This window comes from Cynocephalus volans, chromosome 2, assembly GCF_027409185.1.
Source record: "Cynocephalus volans isolate mCynVol1 chromosome 2, mCynVol1.pri, whole genome shotgun sequence".
Taxonomy (NCBI): Eukaryota; Metazoa; Chordata; class Mammalia; order Dermoptera; family Cynocephalidae; genus Cynocephalus; species Cynocephalus volans.
In genome coordinates this window covers 115,851,217-115,878,370 of record NC_084461.1, presented here as the reverse complement: position 1 = coordinate 115,878,370, position 27,154 = coordinate 115,851,217, and the positions used below count along the sequence as shown (strand labels likewise).

Genomic DNA, 27,154 nt, shown 5'->3' with positions numbered 1-27,154 from the left:
TAAGCTGGTTTGTTATTGCCTACAGTTATGCTTTAGGATTATTAGTATTTTTCTTTTGAATATTTTCTCACTCTCTCCTACTGTTATGAATGGTCAAGAATTTATTGTTGTAAGGACTTTTTGTAGCCATTAATCAGCTACAATAATTTGTTAGTTTGTGATCTAGAAAATGACGTTTAACATTTTAAATAATTGATAGGAATGTGTGAGATTAAAAAACACACAGTCGTGGTTTGCATTAATGTGACCATTATGAACTTTATAGAAACCTTGATTATATAAGTCTATTTAATCTTTACTTTTAAAGAATAATTCCAGGTAGGGGGTTTGTATTTTTCACATGAAAAATAATTTGTAATAGCTTATTTATTGTAGGATGATTGTTAGGATTAATGAGTTAATCAAAATAAACTACCTAGAATAAGATTTAGCATATTTTAAGCATCAAATAATTTTTGGCTTTTATTTATATAATTACAGATGCTCCTCGACTTTCAATGGGATTATGTACCGATTAATCCATTGTAAGTTGAAAATACTTTTAAGTTGAAGATGCATTCAATGCACCTAACCTTCTGAACATCATAGTTTAGCTTAGCCTATGTTAAATGTGTTCAGACATTTACATTAGCCTACAGTTGGGCAAAATCATTTAACGCAAAGCCTATTGCATGATAAAGTGTTGAATATTCCATGTACCACACATATTGCTAGCCCGGGAAATGATCAAAATTCTAAGTAACAATTTGAGCATCACATATTGCACACAGATATTGATATTCAATGCTGTACCCTACAGATATGTACAATCATTTCAATAAATAAAAATACATTTTTTAAAAAATTCAAAGTACCATACATCAAAATTGCAATAGTTTAATTAGCACCTTTGTAAAGTCAGAAGTCTAAAGTCAAACCATCCTAAGTCGGGATAATACAGATTGACTGTATTATAGCATAATAGCAGTGGGATATAAGAATATGATCACTTTCTAGAGTAGGAGAAGGAGTAATAGTATTATTCTAGTTTATAGAAATATAGCCAGTTTTTCTAAATTTTAAAATATTTGTTATTTCCTGTATAAGTCAGGAGACAGAAACCACTCAGTAATTTGAGCAGGGAGTTTAATTTAAAGAATTATTAACTATTTCCAGGGATTCGCTACTAAGAAGTATGAAGGAGAATACCCTACAGCTGAAGGAGTTCCCAAAGAAGGAACAAACTTGAAGGAGGACCCCATCCCCATGAATGGAATTCAGACTTTATTCAAGAATATGATAGTTGCAGCCTAGCAGAGAAGTTCTCTGGATTGCCCTGAGCCAGAGCTTGTCCAAAGTCTTCTGGTCAAGGCTGGTGGGAAGGGAATTGCTGACCAGGGCTGCCAAGCAGGAGAGATTCCCTACCGTGGTGCACATAAGCCCTGAGGCTGGGGGCAGGGACAGAAAACCCTCCCACCTTCAGGGTAGAATTTCCTACTTCACTGTCCCTCTAGCACCCTCTACTGACAAAGCTGTAACTTTTCTAGCTGGCAGAGGAGAACATTTATAGAATCTCCATCCTTTTTCACAAAGTAGGACAATTAAGGGTAGATTTGTAGTTGAGAACCAATACATTTGGAGTTGAGAGGCAATAAATAACTGGTACAGTCCACTCCCTTGGCTACTCAGCTTTCATATGAATGCTTCTAAACATATTTGAAGTTCCATTCAACAGCAAAACAACTTGTTTACACCTAATAGGATACATCTATCTTACATACAAATGAAGAAATTCTTACCTTCTACCCCAGACAAGGAAATGCACAGCCCCAACAATCATTGCTAGCTAATTATTATTATGTATTTCATCATAGTGCCTCTGAATATTTTGTTAACCAAAGACTACCTTGCACAACTCCAACAATTTATATATAAAATAAATATAGAGAAGAGAGAGAAGAAGAAAATGGTTAACATACACAAATACAGACATATATACAATAAGCAAAAAGAAAATATGAAACGCTACTATAGTCCTTGTTTCTTTAATTAGTCACAAGGCTGTAGTTGATATCTCTGGCTTCCTTCTTTTATTATCTTTTCAGTATTTCTCCCCTCAGGTGCTCTTAGTTCTTTACCTGATTGTGGAAATAAAACCTTCATTTCTGAAGGGTCCTTAATTGTCCTACCTTTTTTTGATTGATGCAATTTTCCATTAACCTTTAATAGTGGACATGGAAGTAATACAAGGAGCCCAAGAGGATCCCCTGGGCTCTAGACATAGTCCCTCTGGCCCCCATTGTGTGCAGTTAGCCTATTCCTCCTTAGTAATTGGTGTTTATTTATTGAGTGCCACGTGTGGTGTACCTTTTGCTAGTCATTGGGGTTAGGAAAGGAGATAGATAAATAGAATTGTCCATTTTCTAAAGAGATAATTTTAAAAATAATTTTTAGATAAAGTAATAAATTCATATCATCATAAAGTCAAGACAGTAAGACAAGTTGTACTTTAAGAAATATTTCCACTTTTATCGTCATCCATACCATTTAAGCCATCTGCGTAGATTATCATGGGGAGAAAAAGTGGTATCTTTTCTTCACCCATCACAATGTTCATAGCTGACAGCTTTGTAACAAAATATAGATTAACAAGAGAAAAGCTTACAAATTTATTTAATAGAAGTTTTATGTGACATGGGAGCCTTCAGAAATGAAGATTCAACGACCTAGGGAAAACTGTTTTTATGTTACATCTAATGAAAGAAGTAGATAGTTGTGGAGAAACATGACAACAAAGGGGGATGAGCTAATGGTAATAAATGGAGAACTCAGCAAGGCCTGTTTGTTCAAATTCTTTGTCTTTGTATGACATTCCTTTTCCCTGGGTATGGGTCAGGACACCTGTCATATGACGGTCTTCAGGGAAGAAGGGAAGAAGTCAGAGAAGACCTTCCTAGGTTTTATGGCTTGCTTCAGGGGAGGAGAGGAATTCTTCTATCAAAGACCCTCTCTGGAGGAGAAATAAGGACAGGAGAAGGTCAGAGAGACTGTTTCTGCGGCCCTCCTAGTCTCCTTTAGCTCAAAATAGTCAGCATGCCAAGGCACCATACTTTGGGGTATGGTCTTCTGAAATCCTGACAATATCTTGTATGACTTTCCAGTGTTTTTTTAATACATATGCCAACAACAACAAATATATATTCTTAATTTTCACCCATTTCTGACTCAAATAGAGATATTAGTTTGTAGTTTTAACTCTTTTATTATGAAATATATGAGAAAAATGCAGTTAACATAAATATACATGTTAATGAGTTACTATACATTGAACATTTGCCTAATCACTACCCAGATCAAGAAACTGAACATTGTCAACCCTAGAAGCCACTTTCCTGTCTTTTCTCAAATCAACTCTTACTTCCCCCCAAAGATATCATTTCTCTAAGTTTTAATCAGTCTTGCATTTCTGTAGAGTTTTAGCCTATAGATATAAACACCTTAGCTCTGTAGTTTGGTTTTGCTTACTTTTGAACTTAATATGAATGTAATCATATAGTGTTCTTTTGTGTATGTCGTCTTTGGCTCAACATTATGTTATGAGATTTATCCATGTTGTTTCATATAGTTATATTTAATTCATTCTCATTGTTTAGTATTTCGTTATTTGCATAGTTGAGGGCTATTGTAAGTAAAGCATCTCTGAACATTTTTGTATAATAGATGCACATGTGCTTGCATTTCTGCTGGGTATACCTAGCAGGGAATTACTGACTCACAGAATGCGCCTATATTCAGCTTTAATTGTTAATTGCAAGTTGTATTACAAAGTGAATGTACCAATTTACACACCCACAAGCAGTGTGTGAGAATTCCCATTTTTCCAAATCTTCACCAATAGTTAGTATTGTCATTCTTTTTACTTTTAATTTTTTCGATTGCTTAATTTCAGTCTTTCTATTGAGCTTATAGTGGTATCTCATTATAGTTTTGATTTGCGTTTTACTGATTGCTGTTCAGCAAGTACATTTTCATTAGAATAACCTTTTTTATAAAGTGGCTGTTCATAGGGATGGCTGGTTAGCTTACTTGGGAGAGTGTGGTGCTGACAACACCAAGTCAAGGGTTAAGATCCCCTTACCAGTCATTTTTTGAAAAAATGAATAAATAAATAAAGTGGCTCTTCAGGTCTGTCCCTTATTTTTCTAATAAGATATATTTTTGTTACTGAGATGTAGGAATTCATATGTTCTGAATATGAGTCCTTTCATTGAAAAAAAATTTTCCCCACTCTGTGGCTTGACTTATTCATTCTCTTAATGTTTTTGAATGAACACAAGTCCTTAATTCTAATACAGAACAATTTATCAGTCTTTTCTGTATCTGTGGTCATGAAGATATTTTCCTGTATTACTTTCTGGAACTTTTTGTTTTCCTTTCACAATTAGGTCTGTAGTCTACCTGGAATTGGTTTTGGACTGTGGTATAATGTTGAATGGTTTTCTATATGGATACCTATAATTTGTCAAAGAGAAAAATTATAACAAATTTACTTAAAGATCTCAATTGGCTTTATTAGAATAAGTGTTTTAGTGAGCCAAGAAGAGGAGGTTGGTTTTATAGACAGAAAAAGGCTAAAGAAAGCAGAAACAAAGGACAAAAAGTGGATTAGTCATTTCAAAGTTATTTTCCTTGTAAGGTGGGAACAAGAAGACAGAACCATAGAAAAATAACATCATGTTACTTCAGGCTGTCTCTTCTGTGTAAGGATTACAGCAGAGGGAACTTATTATTATACCTATTGAAGATTTAAACTGGCCTTTTCAGGGAAATTATCTGTTATCTTTCTCCTGAATTTTCAGAAGGTCAGACCACAGCCTAAGTGCCATGGAACTTAGCAAAGTTTACTCCATTTTCATTTTTGGTCTAGTCTTTTGAGACCTAGTACAGGAAATTAGTCCAAAACGGTGGCCTCCTATATTTTTTACTTAAGTCTTTATATGGCCATATACTTTCATTTCTCTTGAGTAAATATATGGAAGTAGAATGGCTGGATTATAAGTTTATATATGTACACATACTTTTGTTTATTTTGGATAAATGCCTAGGAATGGCCAGATTGTATGGTAGATACATATAAGAAAGTGCCATACTTTTTTGCAAAGTTTTTGTACCATTTTACGTTCCCACCAGCAGTGTATGAGAGTTCCAGTTGTTCTACATCACATCCTCAGTCATGAGGTAAGGTCAGTCTTTTTAAGTTACATATCCTAATTGGTATTTGGTAGTATCTAATTGTGGTTTAAATTTGCATTTACCTAAAGACTAATGATGGTGAGCATCTTTTCACGTATTTTTTATTTGTATATCTTTTGTGAAGTTTCTCTTTGAGTCTTTTATCCATTTTGGGGAAGCTAGGGTTGTTTAATTTTTTGAGAATGTGTTTCAAAAGTACTTTATGTTTGCTGAATACAAGTCTTTTAATAGGTATTTGGTTGGTAAATATTTGTTCCCTATTTTGTGGATTGTGTTTTGCATCTGTTAACTATTTTTCAAAAAGCAGGAGTACTTAATTTTGATGTTCAATTTATCAGTGTTTTCTTTTTTTCGTTAATGGACTGTGCTTTTGGTGTTGTATGTAAGAAATTTTTGATTAACCCAAAGTTGCAAAGAATTATTTTTATGTAATTTCTTCTGCAAATTTTATAGTTTTAGATTTTACTATCGTCTATTTAGGTCTGTGAATATATTTTGAGCTATTTTTTGTAAATGGAATGAGGTATGGACCTATATATATATATTTATTTATTTTTTAAATTTTATTTTATCGATATACATTGTGGTTGATTATTGTTGTCCCTTACCAAAACCTCCCTCCCTCCCTCTCCTCCCTCCCCCCCAACACTGTCCTTTCTGTTTGCTTCTGTATCAACTTCAAGTAACTGTAGTTGTTATATCATCTTCCCCCCCCACCGTTTTTTTTTTTTGTGTGTGTGTGTGTGTGTGAATTTATATATTAATTTTTAGCGCCCACCAATAAGTGAGAACATGTGGTAGTTCTCTTTCTGTGCCTGACTCGTTTCACTTAATATAATTCTCTCAAGGTCCATCCATGTTGTTGCAAATGGCAGTATTTCATTCGTTTTTATAGCTGAGTAGTATTCCATTGTGTAGATGTACCACATTTTCCGTATCCACTCATCTGATGATGGACATTTGGGCTGGTTCCAACTCTTGGCTACTGTAAAGAGTGCTGTGATGAACATTGGGGAACAGGTATACCTTCGACTTGATGATTTCCATTCCTCTGGGTATATTCCCAACAGTGGGATAGCTGGGTCGTATGGTAGATCTATCTGCAATTGTTTGAGGAACCTCCATACCATTTTCCATAGAGGCTGCACCATTTTGCAGTCCCACCAACAATGTATGAGAGTTCTTTTTTCTCCGCAACCTCGCCAGCATTTATCGTTCAGAGTCTTTTGGATTTTAGCCATCCTAACTGGGGTGAGATGGTATCTCAGTGTGGTTTTGATTTGCATTTCCCGGATGCTGAGTGATATTGAGCATTTTTTCATATGTCTGTTGGCCATTTGTATATCTTCCTTAGAGAAATGCCTACTTAGCTCTTTTGCCCATTTTTTAATTGGGTTGCTTGTTTTTTTCTTGTAAAGTTGTTTGAGTTCCTTGTATATTCTGGATATTAATCCTTTGTCAGATGTATATTTTGCAAATATTTTCTCCCACTCTGTTGGTTGTCTTTTAACTCTGTTAATTGTTTCTTTTGCTGTGCAGAAGCTTTTTAGTTTGATATAATCCCATTTGTTTATTTTTCCTTTGGTTGCCCGTGCTTTTGGGGTCGTATTCATGAAGTCTGTGCCCAGTCCTATTTCCCGAAGTGTTTCTCCTATGTTTTCTTTAAGAAGTTTTATTGTTTCACGGTGTATATTTAAACCTTTAATCCATTTTGAGTGATTTTAGTATATGGTGAGAGGTATGGGTCTAGTTTCATTCTCCTGCATATGGATATCCAGTTATCCCAGCACCATTTGCTGAAGAGGCAGTCCCTTCCCCAGTGAATAGGCTTGGTGCCTTTGTCAAAGATCAGATGGCAGTAAGTGTGTGGGTTGATTTCTGGATTCTCTATTCTATTCCATTGGTCAGTGTGTCTGTTTTTATGCCAGTACCATACTGTTTTGGTTATTATAGCTTTGTAGTATAGCTTAAAGTCAGGTAGTGTTATGTCTCCAGCTTTATTTTTTTTGCTCAGCATTGCTTTGGCTACACGTCGTCTTTTATTATTCCATGTAAATGTCTGGATAGTTCTTTCCATTTCTGAGAAAAATGTCTTTGCAATTTTGATGGGGATTGCATTGAATTTGTATATCACTTTGGGTAGTATGGACATTTTCACTGTGTTGATTCTTCCAATCCAAGAGCATGGGATATCTTTCCATCTCCTTGTATCCTCTCTAAATTCTCTCAGCAGTGGTTTGTAGTTCTCATTATAGAGATTTCTCACATCCTTCGTTAACTCAATTCCTAGGTATTTTATTTTTTTGGTGGCTATTGTAAATGGGCAGGCTTTCTTGATTTCTCTTTCTGCATGTTCACTATTAGAGAAAAGAAATGCTACTGATTTTTGTGTGTTGATTTTGTATCCTGCTACTGTGCTGAAATCATTTATCAATTCCAAGAGTTTTTTTGTAGAGGTTTTAGGCTGTTCGATATATAGGATCATGTCATCTGCAAACAGGGACAGTCTGACTTCCTCCTTTCCAATCTGGATGCCCTTTATTTCCTTCTCTTCTCTGATTGCTCTGGCTAGTACTTCCAACACTGTGTTGAATAGGAGTGGTGAGAGTGGGCCTCCTTGTCTAGTTCCTGTTCTTAAAGGAAAAGCTTTCAGCTTTTCCCCATTCAGGATGATATTGGCAGTGGGTTTGTCATATATGGTATAATTATGTTGAGATACTTTCCCTCTATACCTAACTTATAGAGGGTCTTTGTCATGAATGAGTGCTGAACTTTATCAAATGCTTTTTCAGCATCTATAGAGATGATCATATGGTCCTTGTGTTTGGCTTTATTAATATGGTGTATCACATTTATTGATTTGCGTATGTTGAACCAACCTTGCATCCCTGGGATGAATCCCACTTGATCGTGGTGAATAATTTTACGTATGTGTTGCTGTATTCTGTTTGCTAGTATTTTAGTGAGGATTTTTGCATCTATATTCATCAAGGATATTGGCCTGTAGTTTTCTTTTTCAGTTGTATCTTTACCTGGTTTTGGTATCAGGATGATGTTTGCTTCATAGAATGAGTTTGGGAGTTTTGCGTCTGTTTCAATCTTTTGGAATAGTTTGTAAAGAATCGGTGTCAATTCCTCTTTGAATGTTTGGTAAAATTCTGCTGTGAATCCATCTGGTCCTGGGCTTTTCTTTGTTGGGAGCCTTCTGATAACAGCTTCAATCTCCTTTATTGTTATTGGTCTGTTCAGATTTTCTACGTCTTCATGGTTCAGTTATGGGAGCTTGTGTGTGTCCAGAAATTTATCCATTTCCTCCAGATTTTCAAATTTATTGGCGTATAGTTGTTTATAGTAGTCTCGAATGATTCCTTGTATTTCAGATGAATCAGTTGTAATATCGCCTTTTTCACTTCCAATTTTTGTTATTTGAATCTTCTCTCTTCTTTTTTTTGTTAGCCATGCTAATGGTTTGTCAATTTTATTTATCTTTTCAAAAAAACCAACTTTTTGCTTCATTGATCTTTTGTATTGTTTTTTGGGTTTCAATTTCATTCAGTTCTGCTCTGATCTTAATGATTTCTTTCCGTCTGCTAACTTTAGGTTTGGATTGTTCTTGTTTTTCTAGTTCTTTAAGGTGAAGTGTTAGGTTGTTCACTTGCGATCTTTCCATTCTTCTGAGGTGAGCATTTAATGCAATAAATTTCCCCCTTAATACTGCTTTTGCAGTATCCCACAGGTTTTGGTATGATGTATCATTATTTTCATTAGTTTCAATAAATTTTTTGATTTCCTGCTTTATTTCTTCTTGGACCCATATGTCATTAAGTAGAATGCTGTTTAATTTCCATGTGTTTGTATAGTTTCCACAGTATCGTTTGTTATTAATTTCTAGTTTTAATCCATTGTGGTCTGCGAAAATGCATGGGATAATTCCAATTTTTTTTGAATTTATCGAGACTTTATTTGTGACCTAATATGTGATCTATCCTGGAGAATGATACATGTGCTGATGAGAAGAGTGACTATTCTGAGGTTGTTGGATGGAATGTTCTGTAGATATCTGCCAAGTCCAATTGGTCTAGAGTATTGTTTAGATCTTAGGTTTCTCTACTGATTTTTTGCCTAGATGATCTGTCCAATATTGACAGTGGGGTGTTCAGGGTCCCTGCTATTATGGTATTAGTGTCTATTTCCTTCTTTAGGTCTACTAGAGTTTGTTTTATAAATCTGGCTGCTCCAACATTGGGTGCGTACATATTTATGTTTGTTATGTCTTCTTGATGCATCAGTCCTTTTATCATTAAATAGTGTCCCTCATTGTCTCTTTTTATGGTTTTTAGTTTCAAGTCTATTTTGTCAGATATAAGAATAGCTACTCCAGCTCGTTTTTCTTTTCTCTTTGCACGGTAAATCTTTTTCCATCCTTTCACTCTTAGTCTATGTGAATCTTTATGGGCGAGGTGGGTCTCTTGTAGGCAGCATATAGTTGGGTCCTCCTTTTTGATCCAGTCAGCCAGTCTGTGTCTTTTGATTGGGGAATTCAAGCCTTTTACATTAAGAGTTGTTATTGAAAGGTGTTGATTTATTCCTAGCATTTTATTGGTTGTTCGGTTGTCTTAGGTGTCTTTTGTTCCTTGCTTTCTGATTTACTGTTTGGTTTCTGTGTTTGTTGGTTCCTTAGGTTGTAGATAGCGTATTTGTTTGTTTGTGTTCTCTTCCTGAATGCTATTTTTATTATACTAGTGGGTTTAGATTTTTCTTGGGTTTTTATGGCAGTGGTAGTTATTTTTCAGGAACCAAACCCAGTACTCCCTTGAGGATTTCTTGTAAGGGTGGTCGTGTGGTAGTGAACTCCCGCAGTTTTTGTTTGTCTGAGAAATATACTATTTGCCCTTCATTTCGGAAGGATAGCCTTGCAGGGTAGAGTATTCTTGGCTGGCAATCTTTGCCTTTGGTATTTTGAATATATCATCCCATTCCTTTCTAGCTTTTAGGGTTTGTGATGAAAAGTCTGATGTTAACCTGATTGGGGCTCCCTTATAGGTGATTTGACGCTTCTCTCTTGCAGCTTTTAAGATTCTCTCTTTGTCTCTGAGTTTTGCCAATTTGACTATGACATGTCTTGGAGAAGGCCTTTTTGGGTTGAATACGTTTGGAGATCGTTGAGCTTCCTGGATCTGTGATTTTTCCTATACCTGGGAAGTTTTCTGCCACTATTTTGTTGAATACGTTTTCCATGCAATCTCTATTTTCCTCCCCTTCTGGAATACCCATGACTTGGATATTTGAGCGCTTAAGGTTGTCTGATATCTCTCTCAGATTTTCTTCAATGTCTTTGATTCTTTTTTCGTTTTTTTTTTTTTTTTTTTTTGTCTGCTTGTTTTATTTCAAACAGCCCATCTTCAAGTTCAGAGGTTCTCTCTTCAACTTCAACAAGCCTGCTGGTTAAACTCTCTGTTGTGTTTTTTATTTCGCTGAATAACTTCTTCAGTTCGGCAAGTTCTGCTACATTTTTTTTCAGGATATTGATTTCCTTGTACATTTCCTCTTTCAGATCCTGTATACTTTTCCTCATTTCATCATGATGTCTAGCTGAGTTTTCTTGTATCTCATTCAGTTTCCTTAGAATTATCACTTGAAATTCCTTGTCAGTCATTTCAAGGGCTTCTTGTTCTATAGGATCGAGGGTTTGAGATTTATTAACTTTTGGTGGCATACTTTCATTTTTTTTTGTATTTCTGGTATCTTTTTTTTGCTGTTTATTCATTGTGGCAGGGGGTTTCACAGTCTACTGGTTTGAGACTATTGACTAACTAAGATGTTGCTGTGGTTGCCAATTTGGTATGGCTACCTCCGTGACTGCTCAGTTGGCCTCTAGTGCCTTGTGTGTGTGGTTGCCTCAGGTCTTGGGCCTCTCCGGGGAGCCACCTCTCTGGTCAGCTTGGACTCTGCTGGGCTGCTGGATCACGGGGCGGTACCACAGGGTGTGTGATCTCTGCTGAGCTTCCACTTCCCGTGCAGAACTTCTGCCTGTTCTGTGCGCTCTGGCCTGGGCTGCTGGAACTCGCAGTGGCGGCCCCTCAGGGTGTGTGTTTTCTGCTGAGTCTTCGCCTCCCTAGCCGGACTTCTCCCCGCTCTGTGCGCAGTGGGCTGGGCTGGTACGTGTCTTCTGCATCCCTCGTCTATCAGCCAGGCCTTCAAGACCCTGCTCGGCACTGCCTCGCCCAGGAAGTCTACCATGTTTCTGCTGGGCGCAGACGACCGGTTGCTCTGGGTGCCTTTGTAGCACTGTGTAGATCTTTCTCGGGACTTATCACCTTCCTCCTGGTATCGCAGTTATTTGTGTACTTGTCTTATCTCCCACAACAGAGCGTGAGCTCCTTGGGGGAGGAGCCCCCAGCACACGGTTCACCTTTGAATCCCCCCCGGCGCGGACCGACTCCGGTGCCCGCTCGCAGTCAGCTCTCCGGCAGGTTCAAGTGAACTCGTGAGCGCTCCAGTCACACTATTCCTAACCAGAAATCGGTTAGGCGTTTTTCCGAACTGGTGGCCGCAGAGATGGTATCTGCCTCCCGGTAACAGGAAGTTTACTGGGGGCCGGAGCCCAGGGTGCGGAGTGACAGTCGGCCCAGCCCGTACTTTCTTGCCCTCCCGACACTGTCCGGGGTCGCCTCACGCCACCAGCCCCGCCAGAGAACCGGGGAGGGAGTGGGAGGGGATGCCGGCCCACAGGCCCCAGGAAGCCCCGCGCCGGGCCAAGCAAGCGGGAAGGCTCAGTGAGGAGCCGAGCCGGGCGAGGAGGACAGGCCCGGCCGAGCCGGGCCGGAGCCGCCACCACCTGAGAAAATGGAGGCAGCCCCGGGGCCAGTGAGTGGCCTGGTGGGACAGGCGGAAGCCGGGCGGGCGTCCGCCCCCCAAGCAGGGCCGGGCCGGGGTTCACTCACGGGTCTGGGCCGGGCCGGGCGGCTCCCTCTCTGTCTCTGCGTTGTCGCTGTCCCCGTCCTTGGCCGCCGCCGCCTCGGGCTGCTTACTCTGTCCTGCGGTGTGGCTCAGGCACTCCCTGAGGTATGGATCTAATTTTATCTTTTTTATCTATGCATCCTCAATTGTTACAGTAACTTTTGTTGATGAAAATATCCTTTCTCCTCTGTATTGCCTTTATGTGTTTATTGAAACTTAATTGACTACATTAGTGGGCCTATTTTCCAAATTTTTATTTTGTTTTGTTGATTTAGGTTCCAGTACCACATTGTTCTGTTTATTTAGCTTTATAACAATTCACAAAATTAGGTAGTATGGGTCCTCCAACTTTGTCAAAATTGTTTTGGTTATTATAGGTTCTCTGTAGTTCCATATGAATTTTGGCATCAGTTTGTTAATTGAAAAAAGAAAGAAAAACCTGCCTGGGGGTTGATTGGGAATGTACTCAATCTGTAAACCAGTTTGGGGAGAATCGACATCTTCACAATTAACTCTTTTGAACCATGAATAATATACATCGTTCCCTTTATGGGTCCTTAATTTCTCTCGACAATGTTTTTCACTTTTGAGTGTAGAGGTGTTGTGTACCTTGATTGTATATCTTCCAATCTTATTAAATTCACTTATTCTAATTGCTGTTTTTATAGATTCTTTAGGATTTTCTACATAAATGATCTTGTCATCTGTATTTACTTTTTGTTGTTTTTTGGTGGCTCGCTGATACAGGGATCTGAACTCTTGACCTTGGTGTTATAACACCACAGTCTAATCAACTGAGCTACCTAGCAAGGCTGATTTTGGCATCTGTGAATAGACAGGTTTTTTTTCCCCCTAATCTGAATATGTTTTATTTCTTTTTCTTGTCTTACTGTACTGGAGAATAACTACTGTACAGTATTGAAGAGACATAGTGAGAGCAGACATCCTTTACTTGTTCTCGACTTAAAAGGGAATAGGGGATGGGGAGGTGGAAACATTCAGTTTTTCACCAAGTACATATGCGTATAATCTTATCTCTAAATTTTTCATACATGCTCCTTTTCTAGGTTCCCCTTTGTAATCTATAATTTTCTGCACCCTCATAATCAGGTAACCACTGTTCTGCTTTCTAGAACATAGATTACTTTGCATTTCCTACTATTTTATATAAATGGAATAATATGTTACATAGTTTTTTTTATCTACCTTTATTTGCTTTGCTTGTTTTTGAAGTTCATCCATGTTTTAGCATATAACAGTTTTAGCATGTCCACTTTTTAGAAAATTGCTAAGTTTTTCTTTCTGTGTAGATACCACATTTTGTCTATCCATAAGACAAATATTTGGAAAAATTTGAAAATATTGATTGTTTTAATTTTGGGGCTGTCAGAAATAATGCTTCTATCAAGACTTGCATACAGGGGCTTCCAGTCAAGATGGTGGAATAGACAGTCCCCAGCGTCACTCTCTCCACAAATCAACCAATTTACAACTATAAAAAAGCAACAGCAGCCGAACTGGAGCTGCTAGAGGTCAGGGGAAGAGAAAGACAGACCTATGGAGTGCATGAAGGCAGGAGAAGCCACGATGAGAGAAAGAAAGAACCACTCTGACCGTTTCGAATCCTGGCCGCTTCCAGGTTGGAATTGCTCAGTGCACTGAGCAGGAGCTGGCAAAAGCCACAGCTGTGCCCTTCAGATGAAGTTGCTTGGAGGCAACAGGGGAGAAGAGGGCTTTGGTGACCCTTAGGCCAGCAAGGCCATTAACCGTGTTCCCATGGGCCCACATAGAAGTGAGGAACCACAACAACTGAAAAAAGGAGCCACTCAGAGGCTAGCAAGTCATTGCAAGGGACCAGAGCACAGCCCGTCCCATGGGAAGTGTTTGGAGCATGGGTGGTGGGGGAGATACGCCACTGAGGGAACATTGGGGCACAGCAAGGACAGCTGATCTGCCCTCCATTCAGCACAGGACCACTCAGTGGAGACTGATCAGGAATACAGAACTGCAGGAAGTGCAATTTGCTGAAAAGACTCAGGCCCAGAGTAGAGTTTCTACACAACCCAGGTGTACTAGATCTCATGAGAGCTGGAAGTACCTACAAAGTCAACCATTAAAACCTGAGCTGCACAAAAAGCCTTCCCCAGGGAATCAGAAGCAAAGCAACAATTTAGCTCAACCACAGAACTCAAATGCTGGTACCCACCAGAAGTTCCCCATTTTAGAAGTAAGCAAAGTAAACAAATTAGTTCCAGTGCAGAGTTTAAGTGGTAGGAACAACAAATAATCCAACACACAACTGGAAGAAGAAACAAAATACCCACAGACCAGAGACAAAGTTTGATCTTAACTAGTAAAGGTCTCACATCATAAAGAACCACCTATAAAACCTAGAAGGACCAGAAATCCCCTGAGCTACCAAGCCAGGGATGGGGGAGGGCTGGGGACCCAGACATAACCCTCGATGCCTGCAACCAGCCCAGTGATGACCACCGAATTGCTGTAGGTAGTGCCCTAGGCTCTCCTGAGCTAGGGCAGTAGGGGGCCAAGGGCCTCAACCACGCCCACCTGACACCCACAACTAGGCAAATTACAACCACCAAGGCACCACAGGAAGCACACAGGCTCTCCTGAGCTAGGGCGGTGGGGGGCCGAAGGCCTCAGCCATGACCCCCCAACATCTGCAACAAGCCCAGCAATGACCAAGCCACCACTGGAAGCCCTCTTGTCTCCCCTGGAGGAATGAGGGGGATTGCCATAGGCCTCAGCCTTGCCCTTCCTTTTTCCTCCTTTCTCCTTCTCCCACCCTATTTCCTTCCCCCTTTGTATTTCCCCCTCCACCCAACTGCTTTGCAGCAGCATCATAGAATGTAAAAAAATATATTAATAAATAAACTTTAAAAAAAGGATTTGCATACAAGTCTTTATGGGCCTTTTGTTTTCATTTCTTTTGTAGTTATCCTGGAGTGGAATTGCTACGTTATGTGAATAAGTACATGTTTAACTTCCTTGGAAAAGGCTAAATTGTTTAAAAAATGACTGTACCATTTTACATTCTGACCCGCAACGTATAATGGTTTTAGTTTCTCCACATCCTCTTCATCACTTGGTATTGACGATATTCTTGATTATTGTCAGCACAGTGTGTATTTAATAGTATCATATTGTGATTTTAATTTGCATTTCAGTAGTGACTAGTGACGTTAAGGATCTTTTCATGTCCTCGTTAAGCATTCCCATATCTTCTCTGGTGAAATGGCTATTCAGACCCTTTCTCCATTTTTAAATTGTGGTGTTTGTCTTCTTATTATCAAGTTGTAAGAACTTACATGTTTTGGATACAAGTTCTTATCATATATATGATTTGCATATATTTTCTCTCAGTCTGTGGCTTGTAATTTTTTTTCTTTTTTTTAATTAATATTATTTTTTTACATTCTGTGATGTTGCGGAGCAGTTGGGAGGGAGGGAGAGGGGGAGAGGGGAAGGAAATGTGATGGAAGAAGGACGAAGCAGGAGGAGCAGGATTGAGGCCTGTGACACCCCCCACATTCCCACAGGGGAGACTAGGGGGCTTCTAGTGGTGGCTTGGTCATTGCCAGGCTGGATGCATATGTCAGGGGGGTGTGGCAAAAGCCCTTGCCCCCCACCACCCCAGCTTGGGAACCTGTGGCCCTTCTTGCAGCAGCTTGGTGGTCATTGCTGGGCTGGTTGCAGGTGGGGGGGGGGCATGGCCGAGGTCCCCCACCACCCCAGCTCTGGAGAGCCTGGGGTGCTTCCTGTGGTGGCTTGGTGGTCATTGCCAGGGTGTTTGCTCTTTTCAAGGGGGTATAGATGAGGCCATTGCCCCCCACCCTCTGGACTGGTTGCAGGTGTCAGGGGCATGGCTGAGGCCCCTGCCCTTCCCCCTTTCTGGCTTGGTAGCCCATGGGACTTCTGATCCTTCTAAGTGTTATAGGTGTTCTTTGGTGAAATGAGACCTTTACTAGTTAATATCAAACTTTGTCTCTGGTTGTGGGTACTTTTTTTTTTTTCCTTTCAGTTTTGTGTTGGATTTTTTGCTGTTCTCAGCACTTAAGCTCTGTGCTGGAACTAATTTGTTGTCCTTTGCTTACTTTTAAAATGGGGGAACTTCCTGTGGGGCTAGTACTTGAGCTCTGTGGTTGAGCTAAGTTGCTGCTTTGCTGCTGATTCCCCAGGGAAGTCTTTTTTGCAGCTTAGGTTTTAATGATTGACTCTATAGGTACTTCTGGGTCTAGTGAAATCCAGTGCACTGAGGTTGTGTAGAAACTCTGGTCTAGGCCTGAGTCTTTTCATCATACTGCACCCCATGCAATTCTATATTCCTGACCAGTAGTCTTATGTTGACTGGGAGGCAGATCAGCTGTCCTTGCTGTGTCCCAGTGTTTCCCCGACATAGTTGATTGAATTATGTCCCCCCAAAACTCATTGAATTGTATCCCCCACTATTAGAAACTTAGCCCCCACTGTAATTGTTAAGAGGGTGGGAAATCCTATAATGGTAATTGAAAGGTGGAGCCTTGAAGAGGTGATTGAATTGTAGACCATGCAGTAGTGAATGGATTAAAAATGGTGATCAGGGGTATGGTTTTGAGGGCTTTAAAAGAAGAGGAGAGTCTATCCTGCTCTCTCTGCTCTCTGCTTCCACCTTCTCACAATGTCAGACCCCTGGGTCACTGTTGCTACCACCAGATGGACTTTGGACTTATCAGCCTCAGAAACTGTAAGCAGTAAATTTAATTTTCTTATAAATTACCTAGTTCCAAGTATTTTGTTAGAAGCAACCTAAACAGACTAATACACCTGGTGAGCTTGTCTCTCCCACCACCCATGCTCCAGACACTTCCCATGGGACGGGCTTTTGTCCGGTCCCTTGCGATGACTCACCAGCCTCTGAGTGGCTCCTTTTTTTCAGTTGTTGTGGCTCCTCCTTCCTATGTGGGTCCACAGGAACCCTGTTAGTGAGTGGTATTGTCAGCCTGGGGGCCACCAAGGCCCTCTTCTCCCCTGTTGCCTCCAAGCAACTTCATCCAAAGGGTACAGGTGCTGCTTTTGCCAGCTCCTGCTCCATGCACTTAGCAGCTCCAACCTTGAAGCAGCCAGGATTTGAAATGGTCAGAGTGGTTCTTTCTTTCTGTCATCATGGCTTCTCCTGCCTTTATGTACTCCATAGGTCTGTCCTCCTCTTCCCCTGATTTCTAGTGGCCCCAGCTTGGCTGTCATTGTTTTTTAATAGTTGTAAATTAGTTGATTTGTGGGAGAGTGTGATGCTGGGGACTGTCTATTCCACCATCTTGACCATAATTTTATTTTCTTAACAGTGCCTTTTGAAGCATAAAACTGTTTAATTTTGATGAAATTCAATTTATTAAGTGTTTTCTTTTGAGGGTTGAGCTTTTGGTGTCACAACTCTTTGACTAGACCAGCTTCACAATTAGTTTGTCTTATGGTTTTGTTCTAGGATATTTTGATTTAGCTCTTACATTTTGGCATAGGCCATCCATAATAAGTCCATTTTTAATTTTGTTTTTTGTTTTTTTTGCATGTAGATATTTGCATATCCAGTTGACCCAGCACCATTTGTTGAAAAGGCTGTCTACCCTTTCCCATTGAATTTCCTTGGTACCTTTGTTAAAAATCAATTAACCATATATAGTCAAGCACCAGCGACATTATGATGTCTCAGTCAGTGACAGACTGCATAGTAGGACGGTGGTCCCATAAGATTGTAATAGAGATGTGGTAGCCGTTGTAATGTGCAATGCAGTATTCATGTGTTCATGGCAATGCTGTTGTAAACAAACCTACTGTGCTGCCAGTCATATAGAAGTATAGCGCATATAATTATGTACAGTACATAATAGTTGAAAATGATAATAAATGACTATGGTACTGGCTTATGTATTTACTATAATTTTTATTGTTGTTTTAGAGTATACTACTCCTACTTATTAAAAAAAAAGTTTTCTATAAAACAGCATGCTGTTTTACTCTTGCAGCAGTTTTACCCATAACATTTACCATACCTCTTAATTCTCTTGTGTTTGATTTAATCTCGTGTTGTTTTGTTCACCATAAAACATACAAAATGCACTGTGAATGTTGCTAGTTAAAAGTCACGTGAAATGATTGACCTGGAAACAAAATTAAAGATGATTGAGGACTGCAAAGGTGGGAAATTCGTGATGGTTATTGCTCTCCAGTGAGGCATGTCCTATCCCACTGTGTCTACAATCTTGAAGAACAAAAAGTGACGGAAACTTGTTAAAGGATCTGCTTCATTGAAAGCAACAAGACTAACAAAAATTTGAGAAGCGCCTGTATCAGATATGGAGAAACTTCTAATGACCTGGATTGAAGACCAGACACAGAAATATATCCCTCTTCATACCATGACAATCATTGCCAAAATAAAAAGGTTTTTTTATAATGTTGAAAGAAAAGGCTGGACCCAGCTACAGTAAATGTTGAATTTACTGCTAGCTCTAGGTGGTTTAAACAATTCATGAATTGTTATTCATTACGTAATGTGAAAGTGAGTGGTTAGTCTGTGAGTGCTGATGTGAATGCAACTGAAGAATTTTTGGGAACTAAGCTGATAGTGGAGAGAAATTACTTGGCAGAGCAAATCTTCAGTATGGATGAAACCTCCCTGTTCTGGAAGTGGATGCCTTAAGTGACTTTCATTCATAAGGAGGCAAAGTCGATGCCAGATTTCAAGTCTTTTAAAGACAGGAAAACAGTCTTGCTTGGGGGCAGTGTTGCAGGCTACAAATTAAAGCCTTTTGTGATCTGGCACAGTGAGAACTCCAGGACCTGTAAGCATGTTAGTAAGCACAGACTGCCAGTGCACTAAGAAGTCATGGATGACCCATATCCTCTTCCAGGATGCCCTCCTGAATTGCTATGCCAGTGAAATGGAGAAGTACTGTTTGAAGAATAACATACGGTTTAAAATTGTGCTTAATGTTCCCACACGTTGTCTTTTTATTGGTGGTCTTTATCCCAATATCAAAGTGGTATTTCTCCCTCTGTATACCACCTCTTTGATCCAAACAATGGATCAAGGAGTTATCGCAGCTTTGAAGGCCTACTACCTGAGGAGGATCTTTGCTCAGGCTATTGCTAAAACTGAGGAAGACACTGATGCAATTCTGGAAGGATTACAATGTCTTTGATTGCATCAAGAACCTTGCTTGGGCTTGGTATTATGTCACCAAGGAGTGTGTGAATGGCATTGGGAAGAAAACACTCAAGAGATCCGTCCATGACTTCAAAGGATTTGCCAAAGATAAGGAGGTTGCAAAATTCAACAAGGCTGTGATTGAGATGGAAAACAACTTTAACCCAGGTGTGGATGAGAATGACATTGAGGAGCTCCTAGAGGTGATTCCTGAGCAATTGGCTAATGAGGAGTTGTTGGAACTGGAACAGAAATGCATAGCTGAAGAAGAGGTAAGAGAAAGGAAACTTCATGAGAAGAAGAAAAAGAACCTCCAAGAAAATTCACAGTGAGGGATTTAACAGAAGCTTTTACAGACTTCAGCAAGCTTCTTAAAAAGTTTGAAAACATGGACCCCCATCACCAAAAGGTTTTCATTAATAGAGAGGAAAGTTCATGGTACATTATCTGCTTACAAAGAAATTTACAGTGAAAAAAGTAACAAACCAAGCAGACCACCATGGACATATTTCTGAAAAGAGTGACACCACCTCAAGAAGAGCATCAAGGAGGTCTTTCAGGAGGTATTCCAGAAGAAAGCATAGGTGATGACATCTCAATGCATGTTACTACCCCTGAAGACCTTCCAATGGGATAAAATGTGGAGGTGGAAGACAATGATATTGATGATTCAGACCCTGTGTAGGCCTAGGCTAATGTGTGTGTTTCTGTCTTAGTTTTTAAATTGGAAATCTTAAAAAGTTTTTAAAAAATAAAAATTTTTAAAAATTGGAAAACTTATAGAATAAGGATATAAAGAAAATATTTTTTGTGCAAATGTACAGTGTGTTTGTGTTTTAAGCTAATTGTTATTACAAAAGAGTAAAAAAGTTTTTAAAAAGTTGAAAGTTTATAAAGTAAAAAAGTTACAGTAGGCTAAGTTTATTACCGAAGAAATTTTTTTATGAATTCAGTGTAGCCTAAGTGTACAATTTTATAAAGTCTACAGTAGCGTACAGTAATGTCCTAGGCCTTCACGTTCACTCACCACTCTCTCATTGACTCAGAGCAACTTCCAGTCCTGCAAGTTCCATTCATGGTAAGTGCCCTACAAAGGTGCACCACTTTTAATCTTTTATACTGCATTTTTATTGTACCTTTTTTATGTTTAGATACACAAATACTTACTATTGTGTTATAGTTGCTAACAGTCTTCAGTACAGTAATATGCTGTACAGGTTTGAAGCTTAGGAACAATAGGCTGTATACCATATAGCCTAGGTGTATAGTAGGCTATACCACCTAAGTTTGTGTAAGTACACAGCATGATGTTCCCACATCCACAAAACCACCTAACAAAGCATTTCTCAGAACATATCCCTGTTGTTAAGCAATACATGACTATATATGTTATTGAAGTTTTTTTCCTGGACCATTTGTTCCATTTAACTATTATTCTGTCTTGGTACTAGTACCAACTGTCTTGCTTATTGTAGCTTTATTACAAGTTTTTAAATTCAGTAAGTCTTACAACTTTATTTTTGGTTTTGGCTGTTTTAGGTCCTTTGTATTTCCGTATAAATATAAGGATCTGTTTGTCAATTTATACAATAAAGCCTGTTGGGATTTAGATAGGAAATGATTTGGATCTATAGATTAATTTGGGGAAAACTACAGTCTTAATTTTGTCTTCCAACCTATGAAACATGGATTGCTTGCACATGTATTTAGATATTCTTTTATTTCCCTCAACGGTGTTTTGTATTTTTCAGTGTACAGGTCTTACACTTTTGTTAAATTATTCCCAAATATTTTATTCTTCTTAATGCTGTGGTAAAATGCAACTGTTTTTGTAATTTCATTTTCATTTTATTCATTGCTAGTATATAGAAACAGTTGTTTTTTGCATGGTGATCTTATATTCTGAGACCTTTATTAGGTGTAGTAGTTTGTTTGTAGATTCCCTAGAATTTTCTACATACAGATCAGTCTCCTATGATAAACACAGTTTTACTTCTTCATTCCCAATCTGTATGCCTTTAATTTATTTTCTTGCCTTATGGTTAGAATCTCCAGTATGGTATTGGTTGGAAGTGGTGAGAATAGACAGCCTTGCTTTGTTCCCAATGCAAATTCCAATGCCTGAATTAACCATTAAGAAAATAAAAATAGCATTTAAAAAAATCAACAAAGGAATTAAAATGGTACACTAAACAAAATATTTGTTTAACACAAGTGATGGTAGTAAAGGAGGAACAGAAGAACAAAAAAATAGACAGATAGAAAAATGGCAGACATAATTCAGCCATGTCAGTAATTTTGTTACATGTGCATGGTTGAAACATTCTAATCAAAAGATGGAGATTATCACACTGTGTGACAATCCAAGATCCAGTTATGTGCTATCTACAGGAAACACACTTTAGTTTCAAAGCACAAATAAATTGAAAGTACAAGGATGGAGGAAGGTATACCTGGCAAACTATTCATAAGAGGTCTGGATTGGCCATATCAGTATCAGTTAAAATAGACTTTAAAACAGGAAATATTACTAGAGACTAAGCAATGTTATACTCCTCAAACATTAGGAACAAATTTAAATTTTATATGTTAGGAACACATAGCAATTTTAAATTATATATTTAATAAGAGAGCCCCAAAATATATGATGTAAAAACTGACACAATTAAAAGGATCAGTAGGAGTTTAACAGTTAGAGCTGGTGATTTCCAAATTCTGTTCTTAATAATAGGACAACTAGACTGAAAATTAGTAAAGATAAAGCTTGGAAAGCATTATCAATCACCTTAACCTGATATGTCATTTTCCCCTCAAGACTTTAGAGTCATTCTCCACGGTAGGGCATATTCTAGAGCCATAATGCAAGTCTCAGTAAATTTAAAAGGATTGATGTCATTTGAAGTTTGTCTACTGACTACAGTGGAATTAAATTATAATCAATACCAGAAAGAAATGTGGGAATTTAAATAATGTATTTGTAAATGACCCCTAGGTCAAAGAAGACTTCATAATGGAAACTAGAAAGTATTTTGAACTGAATTAAAATGGACACACATCAGAATTTATGGAATGCAGCTAAACAGTACTTAGAGGGAAATTTATAGCACATTTATGAGAAGATTGTGGTTTTTATTCAGGCATTTTATGTTTTTAATCTTAAGAATGAAAAGAACAAAGTAAACTTAAAAGTAGGCAGAAGGAAGATTTGAGTGGAAATCAGTAAAATAAAACCCAGAAGAATAACAGAGAAAAAGATTAATGAAATGAAGTTTGTTTTTTTTTTTTAAAGAAAAAAGGTCGACAAAATTGATAAAACCTTGAGTTAGATAGACTATGAAAAAAAAAAAAGAGAGAAGACAGAAGCTACTGGAATCAGGCATTGAAAGAGAGGGGACATTACTAGCCCACAGAAATTGAAAGTATTACTATCACAAGGAAATTTTATGAACCACTTTATTATCAACAAATTGGGCAAATCTTGCAAAGACATACATTACAAAAATAGACTCAAAAAGAAATAGAAACTTTGAATACAAAGAGAAGCCTGGGCCCAGATCTCTTTACTGATGAACATTTTCAAACCTAAGGAAGCATTATTACATATCCTATAAAACTCTTAGAAAATAGGGGAAGAGGGAATGCCTTCAACTCATTTCTGCCCTTTCCTTTCTTCTGTATTGATATCTGGTTGTTACAGCACCATTTATAAAAGAGGTTATCTTTGCCAATTGAATTCCTGTGGCACCTTTGTCAAACATCAATTGAACATATGTCTGGGACTCCTTTTGTTCTGTTTCATTGATCGGTAAATTGATCTGATGCCACGTCATCTTGAGTACTCTAGCTTTAATAGTATGTCTTGAAATCTGATAATATAAATATTTCAACTTTGTTCTCATTTTCCAAAGTCATTTTAGCTATCTGAGGTTCTTTACATTTTCATGTAAATTTTAGAATCATTATGTTAATCCTCCAGGGCAACTTTCTGGGATTTTTATTGTGATTGCATTGAATCTGTAGAACAATTTGGAGAGAAATGCCAAGTCTTAGTAATAGCAAGTCTTTCGATCCATAAACACGATATGTCTCTTTTTCTTTGGATCTTCTTAATTTCTCTCAGCAATGCTTTATGCTTTTTTAGTTTGTAGTTTTGGAGGAGTCTTGTACATTTTCTATAAATTTATCTCAAACATCTACATTTTTATTCTATTTTTAATGGAATTAAAAGATCTTTTTATTTTTCTGATTCTTTGTTGTTAATATACTATAAAGCAATTGATTTTTGGATATTAAAATTGTATCTTTCAGTCCTGCTAAACTTATTTCTGGTGGCTTCTTTGTAGAATCCATATGGTTTACTTTGTATACTATCATATTGCCTGCCGTTGAAGTATTTACTTTGCTTTTTTTGTATAAACTGTAGTTCCAGGAACTCAATAGTTGATGAGGAGAGGTTTTTTTTATATCAGTATTCCTGCTAATTAATTCAGTAGTAATGGTAGAATTATAAAATGTTTATTTCAGTAGTCCTAATAACACTTTTGATCTAAGTACTGATCATAAATGGATGCTAAATGGTGATGGGGAGCAATAATCAGCCACAATGTATATCGACAAAATAAAATTTAAAAATAAATAAATAAATAAATGGATGCTAAAATTAATAGATAAAAAATTGAGAGGAAACTTTATAGTGGGTAGATCAAGTTGACACTGTCTGAAAGCACTCACAATTTTAACACTACTAAAAAAATGGGACAGCCAGGCTTTATGTGTCTACATATGTGATGTGATAGAACATTCCACTAGGTTTTTTTTTATATCTTCTGTTTCTTTCTTTATCATGTTCATATTTATCTCTACTTTCTTGAACATATAGAGCATATTTAGAAACAGCTATTTTAATGTCCTTTTGATTCCCTTAACACTGACAGTTCTAGGTCTATTTTTATTGATTAGTTTTTCTCTTGATTATGTATTATGTTTTCTTGTTTCTTTGTATGCTGTTTTTTTGTTTTGTTTTGTTTTGCTTTATTAGATGTCATATATTGTGAATTTTATGTTGTTGGGTTCCAGCTTATGTTGTATTTCTTTAGCTAGTATAAGGCTCTCTTCTAACTTACAGCCTAGCTATTTGGAATCCATTCAGTTATTTTGGGCCTTTTAAAAACAATTGTTTGAGCAAGTCCAGCACTTCTTTAGTGTAAGATTAATTTATCACATTACTAAGGAAATAGATTTCTGAGAATCCTACCCAGTGCCCCATGTATTATGTGAACTTCCCACTCTGGCTCTTAGGTTTGTTCAAACATATTCACAGTAGTCGTCCAAAGACTCAAGGGGACCTTTATGAAGATCTCCAAAGCACATATGCACAATCATGCATGCACACTCTCATGTACACTCTTGTATACATTCTTTTCTCTCTCCGCTGTTCGTTCCTTTCTGCTACTCTGCCCTGCACATTCTAAGCATCTTTCCCCCATCACTTGCACCCCCAAATTCTATCTCTGTCTCTTCATTGCAAAAAAGATTATCTGTTAGGCTTTTCCCTTATTGTATTGTGGCCTAGAGATTGCCCTGCTAATAAAATGGGACACTGTAGGGGTCACTGCAGTTTTTTATTCCTTTTCTTTATTTATTACAGCCCTGTCTTGCCTACTTTTCATTGTCTTGAGATTGTTGTTTTATGTATTTTGTCTGATTTTCTGCTTTTTTTCAGGTGGGAGAATAAATTCAGTTCTGTTATTCCATCTTGCATGAAAGCAAATTTTTACAAATTTGTTTTTTTTTTTTTTTAATGTATTAGGTGATGTAAGTTTGTTTGGGGAAACAGAAAACATAGTCCTTCTGCTTAAGGAAAAACAAGGGTTCTTTTTTCTTTTCTTTGGTTGTGTTTAAAAAGTGATTTCATTTGGATTTTGGTGAGGATTTTTTTATAAACTATTATTTGTATATAACCTTATACTTGGTGGAAAATTGTCATTTTTATAATATTGAGCCTTCCCATAAAAGTACGTTACGTTACTTTCTTTATTTAAGACCTATTTCTAGTCTGTCAGTAAAATTGTATAATTTTTTTTACAAATGACTTCTGAATTTATTAAGTTTAATTTTTGGTATTTTTAATGTTTGCATTATTAGTGGTATTTTTTTTTTCATTTGTTTATTTTGGAATAATATTTTATATTTATATTTATTTTACAATTGACCATGGCACTAAATTTTTAAATATTATAATATTTTAGGTTGCTTTATAATGTCTTTTAAGTGCACTCTCAACATTAACTATGTTAACCTCTTGTGTGTCATATAATTTGCAGGTATTTTTTCTATTCCCCCCACCTTTTAAAAAATTTAGTTTATCTTTTAAAAAGAAAACTTATCTTTTCCTCTTCCCTCATAATTGCTTTTTTTTTTTTTTTTTGCTTAGAAATCTTTCTCTCAGATCTAGAATATAAAAAATATTCACATTTTCTTCTGGTACTGATCCAGCTTTAGCTTTCTCCAAAGAGATAACCAGTGGCTCCAGTATTTTTAACTAATCATCTTTGTGTCTAACTACATTTGTTTATAACTCAAATGTGAACTTTTAAATGATTTTTTATATTTGTCTAATACTGTTCCCAAGAGATTACAATAGATTACTTTCATAAAATATTGCACAATCATGGTATCACTCTTTATTAGTTATGTTTTTCCTTTAATTCAACATATATGGACAGATGTTCAAAATTTGAGATTAGGCAAGTATTTTTTTATGACTAATTTTAGTGGCTAGTTAAAGGCAGAAATTTTAAAAGAATTTTCATACAGAACTATATTAAGATCTGTTGTAACTGGACAATCAAGAGGAAAGGTTTTTGGAGGTTTGGGGGGGGGTTCCCTGTTTGTTTTTGTTTCTGAGAAAATCTTATCTTATTAATATAAGTGACAAGGTCCAGAGTTCAATCCCTGTACCAGCCAGCTGCCAAAACATAAAATAAAATAAATACATACACACATATACATACAGGATCAGAATTTCTTGATTAACATGTGGGTTTTTTGTTGCTGTTGTTTGTTTTTTTCCCTATAATGATATATTTTATTTATAATCTTTGCTAAAGAAATTGTTTTTCTGTTTTTGTAGTTTTGGTAAGCAGTTTGGAGGAAAAAGAGGATGTGATTGTCTTGTATTAGAGCCTTCAGAAATGATTGTGGTAAGAACTTTAAAGAATGCTGAATTGTTTTTGATATGCTTCAGTTTGGACTTTAAATGTAGTTGGCTTTAAACACTCAAGGAGATTCCATTACTATGACCTTTTAGAGATTTTATTAATTAACATCAGAACCATATACAAAGTTTATACATTTTCATATACTCAGAACCTTTTCTGATCTTGAGAGAATGTGAAATACAGTACAATTATACATATAACATGTTCCAAATTTGGCAATTTCTTTTACCCCTCCCACCAGAAAATAAAAATAAAGTCTTCTTAAAAGGGAACATGATTTTTCAAGTGTTTTCTCCTTTCTTATTCAATTTTGTCAATAAACTTTGAACATCCATAAAGGAAAAGAGGTAGAGAGAAAGAGACATGAAATTAGATCCAAGTACGATATGGTGTAGATCTTAATATTTTTACTTTTTAATTATTTGTGATGAGTTTTCATTTAGGGGTGAAGTTAAGGAATAATTCTTTACTTTTTCTTAAGGGAGCTAGGTAGTTGATGTAACTTTAAGACGATCTAATTTGTTTTTTTTTTTAAAGC

The 27,154-nt window shown here is 37.2% G+C and overlaps 1 protein-coding gene across 1 annotated transcript in view; it reads left to right on the top strand.

Annotated features, from left to right (window-relative positions):
* Window positions 1-27,154, top strand: part of RAPGEF6 (Rap guanine nucleotide exchange factor 6) — a 226,433-nt gene that overhangs the window by 49,632 nt on the left and 149,647 nt on the right. The window contains exon 5 of the mRNA XM_063087303.1: window positions 26,529-26,598. Coding sequence (XP_062943373.1) covers window positions 26,529-26,598 — 70 coding nt within the window. The remainder of the gene's footprint in view (window positions 1-26,528; window positions 26,599-27,154) is intronic.